The sequence below is a fragment of the Euwallacea similis genome, chromosome 1 (genome assembly GCF_039881205.1).
Source record: "Euwallacea similis isolate ESF13 chromosome 1, ESF131.1, whole genome shotgun sequence".
Taxonomy (NCBI): domain Eukaryota; kingdom Metazoa; phylum Arthropoda; class Insecta; order Coleoptera; family Curculionidae; genus Euwallacea; species Euwallacea similis.
In genome coordinates, this window is record NC_089609.1 from 5830650 (window position 1) to 5851054 (window position 20405).

A 20405-nucleotide genomic window follows, 5' to 3' on the forward strand; every position below is an offset into this window, starting at 1 on the left:
TTGTTGTACCATAAATTGTTGGAACCTCTGGAAAATGGGTCCCAAGAAAGTGCAACCAAATTTCATCTACTGCTGTTGTATTATAATAATATAATAATACAAATGTAAATGCAAAATATCATTTTGGTATAAAAGGAAAAAACATATGTCGCTCCATTAGGAAGCCCATATGTAGCCTCAGAGAATCAAGAGTGTTACATAACGAAGCGTGACTTGAACAGCAATTAAAACGCAACTGTTTTTGAAATGATATGTCCATTTTATTACTTTTGTATAGTCCTGTATTTTAAAATTATTACATCCATAACTTAACAGTAATGAGTAGTCTTTCTGGTAATACTGATGGTGACAAATACCTGTTAGAAGCATTTCTCTAAATTATTAAATTCTCTTAGTCTATTGATTGATAAGCCCAAAATAACTTATATGATATGATGAAGGAGCACTTTAAATTGTATTTAGTTGCCACAAACAGGAATAATGTTCATTCAACGAATATCAGCTGGAAAGGAAGCTGTAAATAATATTTTGGTGGCTACAAATGTTCAATGTTTTATTGAGACATAGTCTTGGGACTCATATCACTTAGAAATTGTTTCCTGGTTGAAAAGTAGTGAGTACACCCTTTTTTCCACTACTAGTTATAGAAGAAATAATTATTGGGTCTGTTGAATGACTGGAGTTCGTTTTCTCGCCCTTTTTACTAGAACAGTTGAATCTCAGGTTTATAATGATATATATGACTTATTATTTACCTAGCGGTCTAATGGGCAAAAATACCATTATCAAATTATAGTTGACGTAAAAATTAATATCAAATGAAATGTTGATAGCAATCAAGAAACGTTGTCTTCTAAAGTTTCGGATTTAAGATATGCTTAATTTGGGTAAGTTTATTGCAATATAAAGATGTCTAGTTAACTTTAGTAGTAAAAAGGAATTGATGCACCGCTGTTGTGAAATACTCGTGACTCATACTTCTTAAATCAATCAGCACTTCGAGGTTTAAGCTTGATGTTGGGGTCATAATGTACTTCACAACCTTGGTATATAATAATCCATTGTTGTTTATTGATCTCCGCAATTCCAACTGCAATATTCGTAAAAGTTCACGAGAAAACTTGAATTTGCAAATCGCCGCATTAATTAGATTTTAAATGTTTAACTAATATTCCTTTACTTCTCTTAATTTTACTTACTATATTCTTACTTAACGACCTTGTAAACAATAAGAGTTAGACATCTTTTAAAAGAGTTTTAAGACAGCTGATTGAGCAGTGAGAGTATTTTACATTAGGAAAATATCAGGAGAGCTAAAAATACCATCAAATTCAAACTACTCTCTAGATACGAAGTCATTGCTGTAAAATGTGAAAGTAAAAGACTTAAAAGTGGCAATTCCTTTTTTACATACACTGTTTAGTTTCCTTCAGGTGTCCTACTCCATAAAAATATAATTCTTGGTCTTTTAGTGTCCATTAAAATCAACAATTTCAATCTAAAAATATTTAACAATTAGTATACATATGTTACTCTCCTTAACCTTCGCCAAAATCTCCAACCTTAAAGGTAGGTATGTAGAAAGATTTGTGTAATACTGGATTATTTTCTATGCATGTTACAACAGAGAAAATTAAATTGCTCATTTCCAATCTGAAAGATATTTAGTCACTCCTTAAGGCCGCCAACCCATAATCACCTTCTTGAATGGCACAAATATACCATGATACGGTTCACTAAAATATGAGAATAGATCAAAATCAAGTGACGAAACTGCTGAAACTTTGAAGCGCATAAAAATTGTAGACCTCAAAAACCTTTTTCAAGTATAATTGCAAAATAATAAAGAATTATGGTGGTATGCGCAATATTGCGTTATCCTGTAAGTTCTTTGTGTGTCTCTGAATGGTCTGCACAAAGATCTATCAAAACGATCTTCCTTAGTCTAATGCTGTTGATTTTTAAAATACAGAAGCCGTTAAAGTTAATATTTTTTCTACGACAAGAATATGTGAGAATGTGTGATGTGTTAGAGTTTTGCACAATTAAAGACACCTTGTATTACAGTAAAATATTTCTTTATGCGTTCCAAAGTTCCAGCAGTATTAAATCATCTGATTAAACTTACCACTGAAAGTATCTCCGCTCCCCATGAGTACCATCACTAGTCCCATCGGGAAAACTCAACTGAACCCCCACGAAATGCTCCTGACTCTGCTTAACTGTGGGCCCCACATACCTGACTCGGCCCCCACGTACTTTCCCCTCAGGAGTTATAACTTTCACCCAATTTTCCGGCTTGAGGTCCCGTGGCAACCGCGGCAAGAAGGGCTGCCAACCCTGGGGAGGGACGTTGTCCCTCGTCGGTTCAGGTGCTGAGGCTCTACGGGGGACTGACCTTCGAGTTTCTCTACAAAATCATCCACTTCTAAACATAAAATCCAATCTAAGAATTCATGATTAATTACCCATAGGTCGGTGGTTCTGTCACTATACAATCTATAGACCTTCGCAGATAATTTTCAGCCTCATCCACTAGAGAATCGGTACTATCCCCGCTGTCCACAGTGGTCCAGTCAGATCTCAATTCCGGCAAGGAACCGTTCGCGAATCGCACTTTGGAAGGAGTAGACTTCAGCATGGCCCTTCTTGAAGGGGACACTGGAGCCGAGCACCTTCTGGAAGGTACTGGAGGAGACAAGGGGTAGATGCTGCTGTAACGTGAAGGAGTGCGACTACTCTCACTAGGAGTGGCGGTAGTTGCGGTCCAAGTGAATTTTTGTGACTAAAAGATTAGAAATATTATTGCCCGGGCCGTGTGTGGTTTTTATCAATACCATGCAACCAGGCGAATACAAGTCGGTGGCTTTCAAGAACTGTCCGTAACTGGTTACACTGGGTGGTTTAAGGGCACCAGGACACAGGTGGTCTGCAGACCTAGACAACTCGGGTACCATGCTGGTGAAACCGATGTCTGATAATAGGACTCTGCGGGCTTCTAGAGTTTTTTCCGATAGTTTCAGTCTGGAGCCAGGTAGAGGGTATTTTGAAGGTAAAGTGGTGAAGTTTTCTCCGAGTTTGGCCTAGGAAAAATAGGAAAAAATGACTAGAAAATTCATATATAATTGGGATTTTTTTAATTGAAACACAAATTTGCTTTTGGAGCTAAATTTAATGATAAATCTTATTCCGTACCTTGTTAGCCAAGCTACTTTCCGACCTCCAGGAAGACCCCGGCAGCGCCGATATATCAGTCTGAGCACTCGACTCCCTTCTAATTGCATTTGAATGGGTCAAAATAGGCCTGGATTTTCTTGAATTCAAACCTCTGGATATCGCTTCTCTGAAACACAGATGTATCACTTCCCAATCATTTTCATATACTCCTAAGCACATACCTATGGGGCAATGGTCTATACTGAATGGGATTAGGACAAGTATTCCTTCTAGCCCCAATATACTCAACCTCATGAATTCCGCATTTGGAAATATCGGTCTCCACAATGCGCACCCGCTCCTCAAACCGATCGAAACTCTCATCCTTTTCTAGCGATTTATTTTCGAAACTCGAGTCTTGATAAGAGCAGTAGCTCTTCAGACTTTTCTCATGGTTTATTGAATTGTCCGATCGCGAGTTCAAGATAGAGTTGTCTCTTTTCATATCAAACGATTGTTGTTGCGGACAATGGGCTTCCTGCCCTGTGTCATCGTTGAACACTTCATCGTCTAACTCTCGGTCAGAAACTTGGTCCAGGTCACTTAGAGGGAAGTTCAGAAGGTTCGAGTTGGAACCTCTAGCGTCGATTGGAACTAGTCCCTCCTTAAAATCTTGGTCCTTGGTGTCATCAGTGGTAAAAATCAGCTCGATATCATCGACCTCCTGGTCTAAGTCGTTTTGGGGACTCAAAAGCTGATCGTCGTATCTGTCGCTGTCCTCTGCCGCATCTTCAGAATTCTCCCGTGAAACACTGGACATGGCGGCAGTAAATTCCCTTTTTACTGAAGGCAAATTAGAAAAGCTTACAGTTTTGGTAAAGGAGAATTTATCTATTGGTGATTTTAGTACTGTTAAACTCTCTAGAGATCTGGAAGCAGTTTTGGATTTCCTTTTGGCCTTAATTGAGATGCGAGTCTCTAGCTGATAGGACTTATTTTTCGCTTTGGGCGAGACAATAGTAACTTTTTTATTATTGAGTTTCACTGGCTCTGCAGGTTTTTGGTCTTCTACAGTAGTTATTGGTACTTCAGCAGTTTGGCCCTTATCTGTGGCAGTAATTGAAGGTTCAGACTCAACAAGCTGCTGTCTAAGAACGTGATTCTCAATGGAAAGTGCTTGCACCACCTCTTGGACCGACTCAACGGGCCACGTTTTCGCCTTCAGCTCTGAAATCTGGCTTTTGCTCTGTTCTAAAGCTTCTCTCAAAGCTACTATAGTCTGATGCAGGGCTCTTACCGTATCTAATCCTACGCTTTGTGGAACTGCGCCCCCAAAATCCATTTTAAATTTTTCCTCACATCCATGCTGCGCTGTTGACGAATCACTGACTTTTCTTTACATGGTGGTGACTCGGTTTGATTATTAGGTGCAGTGGATAATGGCAATCTTATCGTAGCACTGAATCTCTCGCGGGAGTAACACTTAACACCGGAAAGGGGCCTAGTTACGCGATAAACAAAGCAATTAACGTTTTTTGTACACAAGTTACGAGAAATTCAAACATTCTGAAATCAATACTGGCACGGGCAATAGCAAGGGTTGGATTTTTATCAACCCCGGGAATATCGGTGCACGGGACAGACTTGCTGCGCATCGTCTGTCTTATTTCGACATAAAGGGACTGCGCCTCACGTATGTCCATACTTCCGACATAGGGGGCTAACAAAATGCGTGGGGTTTCTTACTCTCTGATTAGGACCAGATTATTTGACCGACATTAATCCTGTTATGTACGCTTTGGGTAATGAGGTATTATAATTTTCATGTCATGTAGGCAAAGGCCAAATTTGGGCTTAATAAATTATTCGTAGTTGAGAACGGGAGGAACTCGCACGCGCAGCGGTTTTTGAAATTTTGCGCCACCGAACAGCTGATTGTCGGGTTCGTCAATGAATTGAGGTTATACTCAAAGTTATTGATAATTAGTGGTTTTTGTTATTGTTGCAAAAATGTACTCATACAGTGTTTTAAGGAGAGTTAATCAAGTTTCTCGGGTCTTTGTGAGGTATAAAAATCCGCCAAATCATTGGGTAGGTGTGCCATTTATCACCATAGTTTTAAGAAGGTTTGTTAAGACGTTTCTCGAGACATGGGTATAGACCCCCCTTTCCAGGATGTTAGAGCAGGTAGAAATGCACTATAATGGTTGATAAATAATTTTTCTCATGAGCAATTTGTTGCGCTTTGAGATAACTTAGCAATCTGAGCTAACCTACCATCTATTTTGACACCACCTTATTAGAGAGTTTGCCAAGAAGCAGGTAAAGTAGCCCTTAGCCTTAGTAAAGTAGCACATTAGAACAAGTGCAATGCACTGCAACAGTTGACAACGATTTTTTCATAAACAGTTCTTTGAATTTTGAGGCAATTTTTTAGCTACCTTCTGTTTTGATACCATAGTAAGTATGTTGTTAACTTATATCAACACACTATAAACTGCTTCAGTGTAATTTACCATGTAAGACTTTAATAAATTCACTCTGGAGAATCGAAATTTGGCAAATAATCACATTATGTGTAAATGATTAAATCCTGTTTTCAAAACTGCTTAATCAGAGTTTATTATTTTTTTATTATTCTTTTATCCAACACCTAACAAACCCTCATATTAATGATAAATGTGATATAATTTCCATGAAATCTAAGTCATTAACTATGACTGTTACTTTCTATCTCCCACAGATAACTTATCATATATGAATAATCAATCTCTGGAACTGAGATAACTGTATTGTTCAGTAATGACCTATCTATGTGTGAAATTAGTAAAAGCTTCTTTTGGCTGTTATTAATCAACATGAAAGATGTTTATTCTTAAGCTAGGAAACTTGAGGATATATTTCATTTTTATAATCGGTAAGGTTTCATTACTTTTAGCCTTAGTTTTAACTTAATAAAAACATTGAATAATAATACATTATTTTCCATCAAATAGTGAATCTCGTTAGTCTCCTATGTGGTCTAATGCTAACATGGGCTTCTCCAGTACTCCCAAAATTCTCCACCAGCAACAACCCCTTAGGCCGACAAATCACCTCCACTGAACAGTCCTGGATAGCCTCATTAGTTTCTCTTGGAGGTGTCTTTGGACCACCTTTATCGGGACTTATTATGGACAAATTTGGAAGAAAGCCAGCCATCGCCTGTGTTCATTTGCCCAACATAGTTTCCACTCTATTAGCAGCCTTTGGAAACAATATTTGGTACTTCTACATAGCAAGATTTCTTGCAGGAATGAGTATTTATTCTGGAATCTCCATAGGAGCTGTGTATTTTGGAGAAGTAGCTGAAGTGTCCCGCAGGGGCTTACTCTATTCCACTACCTCGATTTTTATTAATCTAGGATCTTTATTGTCATATTGCATAGGTTCTTACACTTCAATTAAAGTGTTCAATTTGATTTTACTGGCAATTGCTTTAGTGGGGATGACTGGGACGTCGATTTTCGTAGTAGAATCTCCTCACTTTTTAGTGCAGAAGCTACGCTTTGTGGAGGCCAAAAGTGCGTTGATTGAGATGAGAGACCCCAACATCTGTGGAGATATTGAAATTCAAAAGGAACTTAATGTGATTCAAGAATATGTGTCAAATAAAGTTCCCAGTGAAGGGGTGAGGAGTATTGTAAAAAGCAAGGTTGCCAGGAAAGCTTTTCTAATGTCTCTTATTGTAACCTCAATGCAGCAGTTCTCAGGGATTATAATAATCTATTTTTCCATTCAGCTGATTTTCCAGAAATCTGGTAGTAGTTTAGGCCCGGAAATATCTTCCATTATAGTGGGAGGCTTACAATTTGTCACAATTTGCTTCACCTCCTTTGGGGTGGACCATTTAGGTCGCAAAAGAATGCTCTGTATTTCCTCCACAGGCTTAACATTCACTCTAGCCCTCTTGGGCATTTTCTTCAACTTCCAAAGTTTTGACAGGAGCACTGCTTCAGAAATCGACTGGCTTCCATTGGTCTGCTTATTTTTTTTCTTAATCTTTTTCAACTCGGGCCTAGGTGGGGTACCCTTCTTATACATGAGCGAAATCCTCCCTGCCAACATTAAGTCTATCAGCATCTCGATTGCGATGGCAATTCATTGTTTAATCGGCTTCATGTTAACTTATTTTTATAATGGCATCGTAGAGGGCATTGGGGCTAGTGGGACATTTTTCATGTTCAGTGGCTGTATGGGGATTTTCTGTATATATGTCTTTATTGTGCTGTTTGAGACCAGAGGGATGAATCTGCAAGATATTCAAAAGAGGTTAGGAAGATCTACTAGGTCAAAAAATGCTTTTGAGGCTATTGTGGAGAGTGAGAAGGGTGTGGGGAAGTTTTAGTGCTGTAAACCTCCTTTGAAGGGATTGCTGAATTAAGTATTGTACAAAGACAGTTTAAGTAGTATAATAAAATACAGGTGCTTGGTACCTATGGTTTTCTCAGTAGTGTAATAGTGCAACATTAAAAATACATTTTTTTTCACATGTGAGACCATCATTTAAGGGGCTAAGTAAGGTGCAAACATTGTTCCTTGTAAATTTACGAATGAAGCATCAAAAAATGGGGAAGCAGGGATTTTGACTCCAAAGCAAGTAACACCCTGTAGATTTTCATAAAAATTTGAAAAATTGAATTGTGTGGTTTCCGAACATTAGGATTTATATCATATAATCATTTGGCTAAATGCCCAATATACGTCCTTGATAACTCGACTGCATCTACCTCTTGCCTCGTACACCCGCAGAAGGCAATGAATACAGTATACTTTATTTCCTTAGAAACGACGGAGTTGTGATTACAGACAGTTGTGGGTTCTATCGACATTGCGCTCAATCTGGCTGTGCCAAAGCTTTGAGACTCACTGCACTTCCTATGATAAAAATTTGTTGGATATTTATAGGCTGGACCATAAAATTTAAGATACCCCCTTAAAAAATTAACTACCATAAATAACGACGTACTATACCTATATGATCAAACCTCCTGTATTTCTCCGTTTCAGTCAGTCCTCCGAAAGAAAATCCACCCAATAGATAAAGCCTTAGCACACTTTGACGACTTCTACAAGCAAGTGTTTAAGAAGAAATGGCCCTCAATCAGAGAAGGCCTTTTAGGCAAACAAAAATATGTGGCAATAGTCAACAACTATGGTGAAAATGAAGAAACCATGGCCAAACTTGAGATGGAAGGAGCTTTAAATGTTAGAACTTTGTTCACTTTAGAAAAAGAGTACATTCGAGAAGAAATTGAGAAGAATCAGAGAAATGCCGCGTTAGAGAAGATATGGAGTTTAGACAAGGAAATTGAGGACCTAAGCAATGATGATCAACAAGTCAAGAAAAAATCTGATGAAAATGAAACTAATGCGTATAAATATTCGCTTCAAGCTAGTTTAGATACGGCAGAGTTGGACTCAAGAAGACTGATTGACACAAAGGAAAATGCATTAGCACTAGAAATATTAAATGAATACATCCCAGCCACTAAGCTAAAAGGCAAAGACGATTTCATTTCAGAATCTTCTCATTATCAGATGTTCGATCCTACCACATCATTTCCAGTCGAAAAAGAACATGACATCCACTTCCCAGAAAACTTAAATATCTACTGTTTCGAGCAGGGCAATTTTAGTGACTTTAACCCAGCGAAGAAAGCTACTACAGGGGTTTTGAACTACTACCTAATGGATGGAGGCTCAATTCTCCCTATTTTGGCTTTAGATTTGAAGCCCGGCTGCAGTATGCTGGACATGTGTGCAGCCCCTGGAGGCAAAAGCTTATTAGCACTACAAACTTTATATCCTGAACGTTTAGTTTCCAATGATGTGTCTAATTCAAGAGTTAGTAGAATCGAGAATGTTTATCAGCAGTTTTTGTATGATTTAAATGAAAGGTGGTTCATTCCTGGTAGAGTCAAGTTAACAAATTTAGACGGGAGGTTCATGGAGATGGACGATTTTGATCGAATTTTAGTGAGTTTTAAGTTCGGTTTTAAGGGTTAGTGTAAGTTATCAAATTAAATGGTGAGTTTTCAGGTTGATGTCCCCTGCACAACCGACCGACATTCGCTAAAAGAAAATGACAACAACATATTCAAACCTTCTCGTATAAAAGAGAGACTAAAGTTGCCCGAACTGCAATCAGAACTGCTGTTCAACGCTTTAACTTTAGCCAAAAAAGGGGGCATTGTGGTATATTCTACATGCTCCTTAAGCCCCATACAAAACGACGGGGTTGTTAGCATGGCTTTGAAAAAGCTTTGGGAGCAAACTAAGATGGAATATGTTGTCAAGTGAGTGTGTTTTCTTTTAAATCGGAATAATGAATTACTTATGTGGCTGTAGGAACTTGGCTCCAGCCTTATTGCAAACCAGGCGAGTATTTCACTTGGCCGACCAGAAACTACTCAAGTATGGACACTTGGTGCTACCCCAGAAAAGGCAGAATTACGGTCCCACTTATTTTTGTAAATTGAAACGGATTAAATAGGGATAAAGGCATGTTTTTGTAGTATTTCGTTATGTTATAATTTACAAAACAAAAACAACATAATTCAGTGAAATTACAGTTTTTGACCCCTACAGAATTAAATTTTAACTTTTTGTTCTAACGGTTAATGGACTAACAATGTAAAATTTCGTGCATTCTGGATTATGCGTTGCTTTAACGTGACAAACGTTAATTTTAAAGTTCCTATGAGTTTTCCTAGTTTGAACTCGGGTGAAATTAAATGTCGACATACAAAAATAAACAATAATTCGGCCTTTGTGAGCATTATTGATAATGCTGCCAGCGCAACATTTTCTTTTCACTATTGCATTAAAATTGCTGCAGTAGAGAAGAAATTTTCGATAAAGACCACTTCGAAGCAGCAAGTGCAGGTAAGTACAAAAAGTTGAATAATAAAGAACACATTTTATGACACAGCGTTTAATAAAACTCGTTTATAATGGAACCATGTAAACAAGCCCACAATGTGGTGCATCTCGGAGAAGATATCTGATATCTTTTCATCTCAGTTGGGAACAATTTCATTATTATGTATAAGACCCCCTTCTTAGTTCATGGAAAATCCTTATTGACTACAGATTTAAAAGTGTTTTAATTTCGGGAAATGTATTTATATTTCTTACACTTTCTAGTAAAGTGTTTTTGGAAAATTCTACTGGTACTTACTCGAAAATTTTGAAGATATTTTCAAAGAAAAGAAAAAAGATAATCTTTCCTCCACCATTCTGTCAGAAGTTATTTGGATTTTTTACACTCGTGTTTTATATCCTCTCGACTATTTCATCACTATTTAGGCTATGTATTCATATTGTGTCGCCTAAACTGTGAAGTTCTCGTTTATACAGGGTGATTCACGTAATTGTTTTATTGGAAACTTTTTGTTTTGTAACTATTTTTTATTTTTATACTTTGGGGTTACATTAAAATAAATACACTCTACTTTTTAAAAATAGTTTGAAGGTCATACTACTTCCAGTTATACCAGGTGTTTCATTTAAAATAAGGAAGTTAACCTTGACTTCCGGTATAATCGGAAATAGTAGGACCTTCAAAATATTTTTTTTTAAATAGAGTCTATTTATATTAGTTTAACCTCAAAATATGAAAAATTAAAAATAGTTGCAAGTTCAAAAGTTTCTAATGAAACAGTTACGTAAATCACCCTGTATATCTCCTCCATCATTTTATTACAGGTTGAAAAATAATTTTGCTTATAGTTATGACTAGCAGTATGTGATTAAACTATGTAATCTAATAATGCTTCCCATATCAATTCCATCAGACAGCTTGATGATATATTAAATCTAAGTACTTTTTAAAATTTTCCAATGGCCGAACAAAATTACCTCACTAATAGGGTAACGTTACTTTCGCCTGTAAAATCGTAATTTGAGAATTTATCGCCGAGCTGGTGGCTTACTTTGCTCAGCAATTTAATTGGCATTTAATTGGCTGTTTTTGAGTAATTATCAAAACGTTTCCTTTCTTAACTGTTTTATTAGTAACGCTGACGTTGTTGGTGGACCCAAGTAAAGTACGTACACGTTAGTTAATACAATTCCGGGATCCCTATCACAATTATCCTGTGATTCCGGATATTATTTATCTTAATCGAATGAAGACTTTTCGAACACATTGTTTGTTAGTTAGGTATTGTTATATTTTTATTAATTACTTGGAAATTTTTTAAAGTAATAATTCAACGCATAACAACGCCACGAATGAGGTTGTATTCACTAATGATTTAAAATAATTATATCTACTGATGCAACTAAGAGAAAAAACTCGTTACATTTTCAAAAATCATAGAAAATGTTGTAGAAAGTTAATTCTTGTTTTTTAATCACAAAAAATTCTAAATTGAATAAAATTTTGTATAAAACTTGAGACTTAAACATCTTTATTCGTATCACCTGTACAAATTGCTATTATCTTAGAAAAGTACTGTACTGTCGCTTTCTTTTATGCAATGTGTAATATTAGCAGAAAAAAAGAAAAGCTGCACTAAGTAGTCGAGGTTTAACAAGGGCAAAAGGAAATTAAAGGAACGGTGTAACCACTTTAAGACGATAATATCCGCAACGGGCCCTTGGGCAAAAACAATAAAGCGCGGTAAGGCGGAAGCTTGAGGTGTTTAAGTGCCAAGCCAGGCTTAAGTAGAATGCGTTTAGCGTCGATTAAGCTTAACATGAGTTAAGTAGAAAATGTCCCTTTTTCAGTTTTATGCAAAAACTAGCGCCTATAATCGAATTAAATACTAATACCGAAAGAAAGTGCCTTCACTGAAGTTATGTGGCATCAACATCCTTCTTTAATAACAGAATTAACATTCACAATTATTATACAGCTCACCTTCCATCATCAATGTTTTATTACGTGCATCCATTTCAAAAGTAATCGTTAAGATTTCTTGTCTTTCTGCCCCAAATACACCCAAAAGGCCCAAACGGCGATAAAAGCGGCCATAAAAGCAATTCCTTCACAGGCAATAAAATCCGCTGATTAAAGTAAATTGGATAGACAGATCTGTGTGCAAAATGGGGAAATATTTAGCGGGTTCCCGTTATTTGAGTTCTGCGTGGTACCGACCACCAACCGCGCAATAGTCCACACTACAAAAATTTAACTTTACATATAGTATTGGCCAAAATATTTAGAACTTAGAAAATTGTGCTTTTATCTAGGTAGCCCTCTTCTAATAGAAACAAACCCATTTCAGAAAAAATGCCCTATTGTTCGGCAACAATATAATATTAACATTTTGTTCTTTGCATTCTTCTATAGAAAAAAAAAAATTCTTTCGTGTTGAATAAAATGCTTGAAACTTGGTTTTGTTATAATTTAAAAGCAGTTTTTTACATTCGTTTATTATTTTCTTGGCCATTTCGTTTTCACTTCTTGATATTTACATTACTACCTATTTTTCAACAATGGCAAAAGCCAAATCACATTCACTCGATTTAGGAAGCAGAATTATTTAGTTTTATAAGCAAGGAATATTGCAAAAAGATATTTCTATCAGACTAAATATTCCAAAGAGTATTGTATCGCGTATTATTAAACAGTTTAGAGTATACAGTCATGTTATCCCGGGAAAATGTACAGGCAGGCTTAAAAAGACTACCAAACGAATGGATAAAAAAAATGATCAACATTGCCAACAGTGATCTGTTTCTGTCATCATCAAAGATCTTGCGGAAAATACATATAAATGGACATTCAGAGATATCATCGAGAACCATCAGAAGAAGGCTGTTAGAAGGTGATCTAGATCCTACCGTCCAACAAAAAAAACCACTGTTCCGGAAGAGCATCAAAGCACGGTTGCAATTTGCACTCGATTATAATCACTGGACAGTGTAAGATTGGAAAAAAGTTTTTTTCAGTGATGAATCCAAATACAACCTTCCTTCCAATGACGGTATAGTCCATGCAAGGCGTCCAAAAAACTAAAGATTAAATAAAAATTATATTAAACCTACCGTTAAGCATGGTGAAGGAAATGTGTTAATATGGGGATGCTTTTCTTGGTAAGGTATGGGCCCCACTCATCGTATTGTTGGAAAAATGGATAAATTCATGTATCGGGCCATATTAACAAATATAATGGAACCTTATTCATTAGAATCATTAGCAGTCAACTTTATTTTCCAACACGGTAATGGTCCCAAACATTCTGCAAAACTAGGGAAAGAGTCGTTACAACAAGAACAAGTGTGTACCATGAAGTGACCTACCAAAAGTCCGGATTTAAATCCAATCGAGAATTTATGAGACCATGCAGGTCGTATGATCCGAACAGCGAAGCCATTACAAATAGAAATAAACTACTTGAAAGGTTCACACAAGCTTGGCATCAAGTTGATTGGCGACTAATTGAAGAATTAATAGAATCAGTGCCTAGGAGAATAGCAGAAGCGATCAAGGCAAAGGGATATCACAACAAATACTAAAGCTTTTTTAGTTCCTATTTTTAACGAGATTTTCTATTAAATTAATTATTATTGAATTTGTTGCCATAAACATAAAGCTTTGTAAGAAGATTTTTAATTTTACTATGGTTAAAGTGTACCTTTATTAAGAATAAAATTACAATAAAAAAATTTGATGTTCATCAAATTTTCAGTTTATGCGCACTTTGAAAAAGTTCCAAGTATTTTGGCTAATACTGTAGCTGCATTCAAAGTCTATAAATAAAATTGGAGAAACTTTAACGAGGTGCTTGGTTTTTATGGTTAGTTAAGCAGATCGTGCTTTGTATAAGATCGAAAAGCAAAATATTTAGACTTTAATCTAATAAAAGTTTAATTAACACCTAGAATGCAGACGCGAGCGCAAAAACTATAGAAAGTGTTCTTTACTGTCTCCATAAGTTCAGGCTGAATCGCTTTTACGATGCTCGAAATTGCTGTTTTTAACTCAAAAGGGAAATCCCAATGATTAATTAGAGTAACACAAACCATCTTATCTTTTATACCTACACCTTTTTGGTGCCCATCACCATGACGGGCTATTTGATCTATATAAATAGCGCTATTCACGGAAACTAGTGGCAATAATTCACCACGCACGACATGCATAAACCGACCCAGATATAGTTTTAATTCTAAAGTAACAATACCGTAAAGACTTTAACTACAACCGAAATTCCCACTAAAACTGTGGGACCATAATTTTGATAACTGCTAATGTAAGTGTACAGTTACGCTACTTATTCTGATTGTATTACTGCAGTAGCGTGGAAATAAGTTACCTTTGCAAATAAAATACTAATAGATTGATTATCATAAATTTTAGAAACTCGCGTTAATAAATCATATCAAAAATAATTGCTAGGTGTATATAAATTATGACTGTGCACTTTATAGCTTTGTAAGTATGTGAGAAAACATGTTGAAACAATGGAGCTTTTTCACTTCAGGCATTCTAACAAGGAACTTGTGAGTTGATATTAGAGAGGTGAATAATTGCCGAGATGTGTTTTAGAGATAGTTTCGAACATCAAAGAACCAGAAGCATTGAGTGAGAGCATTTCGTTTAAAAATTACTACGTTAAGTTATAAAATTTTCTCTTCTCCTTAGGCTTTGAAGGTTCGTTCTGTCGCGTGTTTTGCTATTTCCTTCATACCTCACCCAATGAACTAGATAACTTCAGATAATTGATTTTTTTTTGTCTGTAATAGATTTTAAATCTCTTTCATGAAGCATGACCATTTCCTTGCTGAAGAGTTTAAATGTAGAATCATCTTTTGTTAGGTAGCACTACCTTCAAATTCTTCATATTTTTTCATTTTTTTTCTGTTCAACGCTTGCGTGATCTATAGTTATTAGATCTAACATGGTGCAAAGATTGTCTAGATTCCGAATTTTATCCAATAAAACTCTCCAAATATCAATTAAGTTAAGATTTTCTCAAAATCGTGCGGTGCAAATATTTGCCTAAACTCTTTGTAGTGCACATGAAAAATCTCTGTAAGTTCCGTAGACCTAGAACCAAAAAGAACCCAAAAAATGACATTCCTACCGTCACTTAGCGTCATTCCTATCGTACGGATTATTATTCAGCCAGTTTCCAATGGAATCATTTTTACGAGGCCACTTGCCATAGACAGTATGTTTACCTACTAAGCCACATTCAGCGTTTTTTCGGAAAATAATTGGCGATACCGTGGGTACTGAGTGTCGGCGCCTTAAACCATCACCCGACCAGTCGCCATATACAATGCGATTCCGAGACTTCAGGAAACTGCAAAAGTACCACAACTTTTGCGCTCATTATTATAATAGTTATTGTTCTTGGGCACCGTTAAACTTCTTACTGTAGGTGTTATTAAACGTACAGTATCCTGCATTGTTTCCTTGGCAAAGAAGTGAAGGTACGGCCAGATGCCATTATGACTTTTTGGAACTAATATTGCGATTGTAAGATGAGATTTCAAGGAAGTGACAGTTTCAGACATATGTATTTTATGTGCATTATTTGGTCTTCTAGACCTGCAAAACCATAAAAACACCGCTAAAATCAGTCAAGCTTGATTTCCATACAAAGTGGGAGAATGTTACTATTCGACTAGCCCCGGTACTCTTACAGGAATTTTTAATTTAGATAAATTACTCTTCTCCTGTATTCTTCTATATGCACCTAGTGTAAAAAAACGAGCCACACTACGTTTAATTACTCTGCCATATTTAGATGCTAGCAAATTGATTTTTAAGTACTCTTTGAAGATAATAACACTTTGTCAAGAAGGGAGTTGTAATCGAGAGCCATTCCGTTGATAAATTTGTACATTTGTACCCAGTTTTTTCTTTTTTTTGTGGAGCCATTTTTCCTATTAGTCTGCCTATGCGTTGGTACTTCCATTTATTTAGGTCTAATCGGAGCAATAAAGCAGAACATGGCGGATGGAGATAATTAAAATATGAGGATATGAGTAATTTACCTGCAAAGAAATTAGTCTAAGAAAATGTTTCTCTTTTTTTGGCTCTATGGTGTCTTGATGTATCCATGATCAAGTTTTGAAAGTTAGCCAAAAAATTTCAAAACAAGCTAAAGGTTTTTCTTTATGAAATTAGATGAGTTATTTGAAAATTATGCTGTACCGTTCATTAATTAAATTTGCTGTCGTTTTCATGATAAAATTTCTCTCAATGTCTATAAGTGAAAAATTATACAAATGTATCACTGATACGTAGCATTTGGGCCTTAAAATTCTCCGAATATAATTCGTGCATCGAAAATTCTAGAAAATTTTAGAACAAAATCATTGTCGCAATTTGGATCACTCGCCAATTGCATTTATGCATGTTGCCCTAAAATTTACCGACAATTTTTAATGCATTTATTATAATACACACGAAAATTTGTGAAAATTTCTCCATAAAAGTAGTCTTGATAATCCGGTAAATTCGAGTACGCTATTTGCATACCGGCCGTGTATCGTTCAACATTTATCGTTTTTCATATCAATATTATGAGTAACCTGTGGGAGGTTCCTCAGGGTTACAAATTATCTATACAATGTGTCAATTCGAAAATGGATCCCCTCGATATTTCGGTGATTATGAAAAATATGTAAATATGCAAAAACATGTCAACTTTATTTTCAAGGGGAAGATTCTTTTAGTCGGTTTTCTACTAAATTGCTTGCATCCTCTAGCAGGGATGGAAACAACCATTGAATTCTTAAATGAGAAAGGAGGCTGACTTATACCTTATTTGAAAGGTATTTCGATTACCTTTCCAAATGTACCTTTTTTTCCATTGAAAGTTTTTTGAAAAATCATTTCCAAACCGTAAATAAACTTCGGTCTCAATTATGTTGTAGAAAATTTACTTATTAATATTTTAAATGTTCAAAATGCTGTTCATTACTTTTTAAATAGTAATAAAGACTGTTTACAAACTCCACTCTAACATTCACAAAAACTTCTTGAATTTTCCTACACGCAGCTGTAATTCTTCTCTTCAATTCTTCCAAATCTTGAGACTGGGTTTTATAAACAACAGGTGATTATTTTGGTTTTTATTTGTTTAGGGATAGATTTCCTGGCAAATGGATTGGTCGAAAACTAATTGAACCAATTGAGTGGTCACCGCGATCGACCGATTTAATACCTCTGGGTTTTTTCTCTGTTGTTTATAAAATCCAGCCTCAAGAATTGAAAAGAAGAATTACAGCTACGTGTAGAGAAATTCAAGTAGAAGTTTTTGTAAATGTTAGAGTGGAGTTTGAAAACAGACTTTATTACTGTTTAGAAAACAATGGATAGAATTTTGAACGCTTAAAATATTAATAAACAAGTTTTCTTCAATACATTAATACCGTAGGTTATTTACGGTTTGGATATGATTTTTCGAAAATCTCTCAATGAAAAAAGAAGTACATTTAGAAAAGTAATTGAAAGACCTTTGAAATGAGGTAGAACTCAACTCCCCTTCCCATATAAGGTTTTAGTGGTTGTTTCCACCCCCGCTAGAGGGTGCACGCAATTAAATGGAAAACCGACTTAAAGAATGTCCCTCTTGAAAATAAAATAGACGCGCTTGTGCATTTTACATATTTTCTATAATTACCGAAATATCGAGGGTAGTTTGTTTTCAAATTTACACACTGTATAACCCACGATATGCGTAACCAGTGTCACCTCGTTTAAAAGAAGTTTTATTAAATTATACAAACACGCCTTTCACATAACTTCTTAAGGTGAAATAGAAGTAAATAGGTGACAGAAGGAAATTCTCTAAACGAAATTGAAAATTTTGAAATTTCGGAGCAGTCACACTAGTTTTTTAGAAAAAATTTTAACGTTGTGGAACCAGCCCGAATGCATGTTATAATAGAAAATAAATATATATTTAGCACTAAATCATCTCGTAAATATGAACATTTGTTTGGGTGTTTTTAACCTTAAAGACTTCCGTCTGTTAACAACCGTTTATCATGTCTGTTTTGAGGTGTGTTAAATTAATGATGTAAATCAATCAAATTTAAATGGACGTCGAACAAAGTATCGCAAACCAGAGCAACGCACGCAAATGTTCCTGGTGTGCGATACTTCGTGCGGCATCCGTTTAAATTCAACTGATTTGCGTTATTAATGCCTCAAAGAAGCATTTAATACATATCTCATGTTGCATGTGTTATGTCTCATGCATATCTGGTATGCAACAGGGCTGGGGCAGTGCAAATGAGGGAGAAATATACAGGGTATTATTTAAGTACTTGACCAAATTTCAAGGGGTTATTTTTGGGGTGATTCTAAGACGAAAATTTTTATACACATAGGTCCGGTGATGCTTCGTTTTCAAAATACAGAATGTCAAACTTTATTTTAAACATCGTTTTTTCTCAAAAATTTTAATAAACATTTTCAGCAACTATTGCAAGTTTCGTGTTACTTATTGTAAAATATTTTTTACTTAAAAAATTCGTACCATTTGTTTAAGTGTAGTTTTAATAAAGCGTTTTTCTTGTTTGATTTTTTAAAATTTTTGGCCTTACCTCTATGTACACCACTAGCAAAAGGAGACAAATAATTTCTAGTTTAAAAGATTCCTTTGCACTATATTAAAAGCTCTCACCAATTTTCAACGTCATATTAGTTTGTGTCTTCGTATTATTTAATTTTTTTTTAATATGTAACGACTTTTTGAAAAAAGTTTGACTCACTGCACCTTGAAAAGAAAGCATTACTGAACCTATGCTTATATGCACTTTCCGTCTTAGAATCATTCAAAGAATCACCCCTTGAAGTTTGGTCATGTACTTAAATAACACCCTGTATAGTCAAGAATTTGAAATAGTTTTTGAGGCCTCTACTGGTTCTCGAGGTCCTTGATTGTAGATATGTGAAATTTTAAGATTCATTTTTCGGATATCAAGTGTCGGTAGGCGAGGGAAGAAGAATATACTATATGAGCCCTTATTATTGTTAGAGAACTGTTTTGCAAATTTTTGTTAAATCAAATCCGATCAACAGAAGGACAAGAAATACTTCCTCCTCTAATAGTTATTTCAATTATTAACAGATACAAATACCATACAAATTACAAATGATTACCGCACTTTAATACATACTGGGGACATCTGGTAAGTGGTTGCAGCTCACGGCAAATATATAAAATTCTGCGTTGATGCCGATATTCAAAAAGCCTTCCTGTCCATTATCGCTTTCTTTTAGCATCAGCCTCAATGCGCCGTACTCAATAAATCTCTCCGTCGAGTAGTACCTCGTAAAATAAAGAGGTTCCCATTAAGGTTCTGTATTACTCCCATTAGTTGTTCGCCTTTTAAAGTTTATTAATGCACGTCTGAGGCACGCAACGAAATTGTTATAAATATGCCACAATTGCCACTCTCGGGTCGTAGAAACACTTAGCAATATTCTAATTAGTTATAATGGGCCTGCTAACATATTTTACCATTAAATCTTGGAATTATGGTCTTGGTCATGTTGGGCCTTCCGACGTGCATAATTATGTTCTTTGGTTTAGGGACTACCTACCACTAACCGGCCTCAGAAATGGCCAAGATTTATGAATATTGAATGAGCTGAGTAAATACCCTTTTTTCTCTCTCAGTGTACGCGTAGTTTAATTACACAGGAACCTACTTTTACTTTTGATTTAAGAGGTCCATTGTGAACCTTTGCGTGCGTCCGCTTTATCGCCATTAAACGAATGTGGGTAAAGGTTTATATGGACCAAAAAAAGAAATTGAATTTCGATATATCTATATAGAAGCATTTTTTGTGCGTGGACCTATTAAAATCAATTAGATATACTTTCTAGAACGCTGCAGGAACATTTGTTTGGTTAAACGATTTTATTGTAGTCACACGCAAGGTTTCGAGTTATAACTGGCCACCCAACCAAACGGGAAAAGTGAAGGAAATTTTGGGTTTAATGGGACGCAGCATTCACACTTTTTCACATTAAGTGAACACATCAATCACACAAAAGTCCGAGGAGTTTGATTTTAATACTGTAGAAAATAGTGTTTCCTTTTATTTGCCTCAACCGTTATTTACCATTTTCTCCCCCTCCCAACCCCGATCTTAGACCATTCCTTTCCATATTGCGTGCCAGCAGTAATTATGGAAATTAAACGAGCCTCATTACCTTAAGAAGGCCTCAAACGGGCACACCGGGTTGATTGATCTGTCCTGCGTAATTATTTCTCCTGCTCAA

At 35.8% G+C, this 20405-nt stretch overlaps 3 protein-coding genes across 6 annotated transcripts; 2 read left to right on the forward strand and 1 right to left on the reverse strand.

Moving 5' to 3' along the window:
* Positions 1–238: 238 nt before the first annotated feature.
* Positions 239–19508, reverse strand: LOC136411801 (uncharacterized). 4 transcript variants are annotated; one of them, XR_010752354.1, is made up of 7 exons: positions 3399–4939; positions 3196–3343; positions 2838–3083; positions 2469–2785; positions 2129–2410; positions 1563–1736; positions 239–1498 (listed from the first exon to the last, which is right to left on the reverse strand). XR_010752354.1 is itself a non-coding variant. In XM_066394547.1 (7 exons), the coding sequence occupies exons 1-7, from the start codon at positions 19397–19399 to the stop codon at positions 1676–1678; spliced, it is 1761 nt and encodes a 586-aa protein (XP_066250644.1). In that variant the 5' UTR covers positions 19400–19508; the 3' UTR covers positions 239–1675. The 4 variants fall into 4 exon arrangements, 3 of the variants coding, with proteins under 3 accessions (XP_066250644.1, XP_066250635.1, XP_066250624.1); XM_066394547.1 differs by adding an exon at positions 19294–19508 and having other exon boundaries at positions 239–1736; positions 3399–3999; XM_066394538.1 differs by having other exon boundaries at positions 239–1736; positions 2129–2383; positions 3399–5062.
* l(2)10685 (5-methylcytosine rRNA methyltransferase l(2)10685) lies at positions 5100–9715 on the forward strand. Its single transcript, XM_066394575.1, has 4 exons — positions 5100–5247; positions 8206–9174; positions 9238–9494; positions 9547–9715. Exons 1-4 carry the CDS (start codon positions 5167–5169, stop codon positions 9689–9691), a joined length of 1452 nt encoding a protein of 483 aa, XP_066250672.1. The 5' UTR covers positions 5100–5166; the 3' UTR covers positions 9692–9715.
* LOC136411835 (facilitated trehalose transporter Tret1-like) lies at positions 5940–8006 on the forward strand. Its single transcript, XM_066394588.1, has 2 exons — positions 5940–6073; positions 6153–8006. Exons 1-2 carry the CDS (start codon positions 6022–6024, stop codon positions 7541–7543), a joined length of 1443 nt encoding a protein of 480 aa, XP_066250685.1. The 5' UTR covers positions 5940–6021; the 3' UTR covers positions 7544–8006.
* Positions 19509–20405: the final 897 nt, after the last annotated feature.

Coding starts and splice junctions, on each gene's coding strand:
- LOC136411801 (XM_066394527.1), bottom strand. CDS start 4,498: ATGGATTTTGGGGGCGCAGTTCCACAAAGCGTAGGATTAGATACGGTA. Junction 3,344..3,398: donor TATAGACCATTGCCCCATAG/GTATGTGCTTAG, acceptor TCTGTGTTTCAG/AGAAGCGATATCCAGAGGTT. Junction 3,084..3,195: donor AAAGTAGCTTGGCTAACAAG/GTACGGAATAAG, acceptor TATTTTTCCTAG/GCCAAACTCGGAGAAAACTT.
- LOC136411835 (XM_066394588.1), top strand. CDS start 6,022: ATGTTTATTCTTAAGCTAGGAAACTTGAGGATATATTTCATTTTTATA. Junction 6,074..6,152: donor ATATTTCATTTTTATAATCG/GTAAGGTTTCAT, acceptor TCCATCAAATAG/TGAATCTCGTTAGTCTCCTA.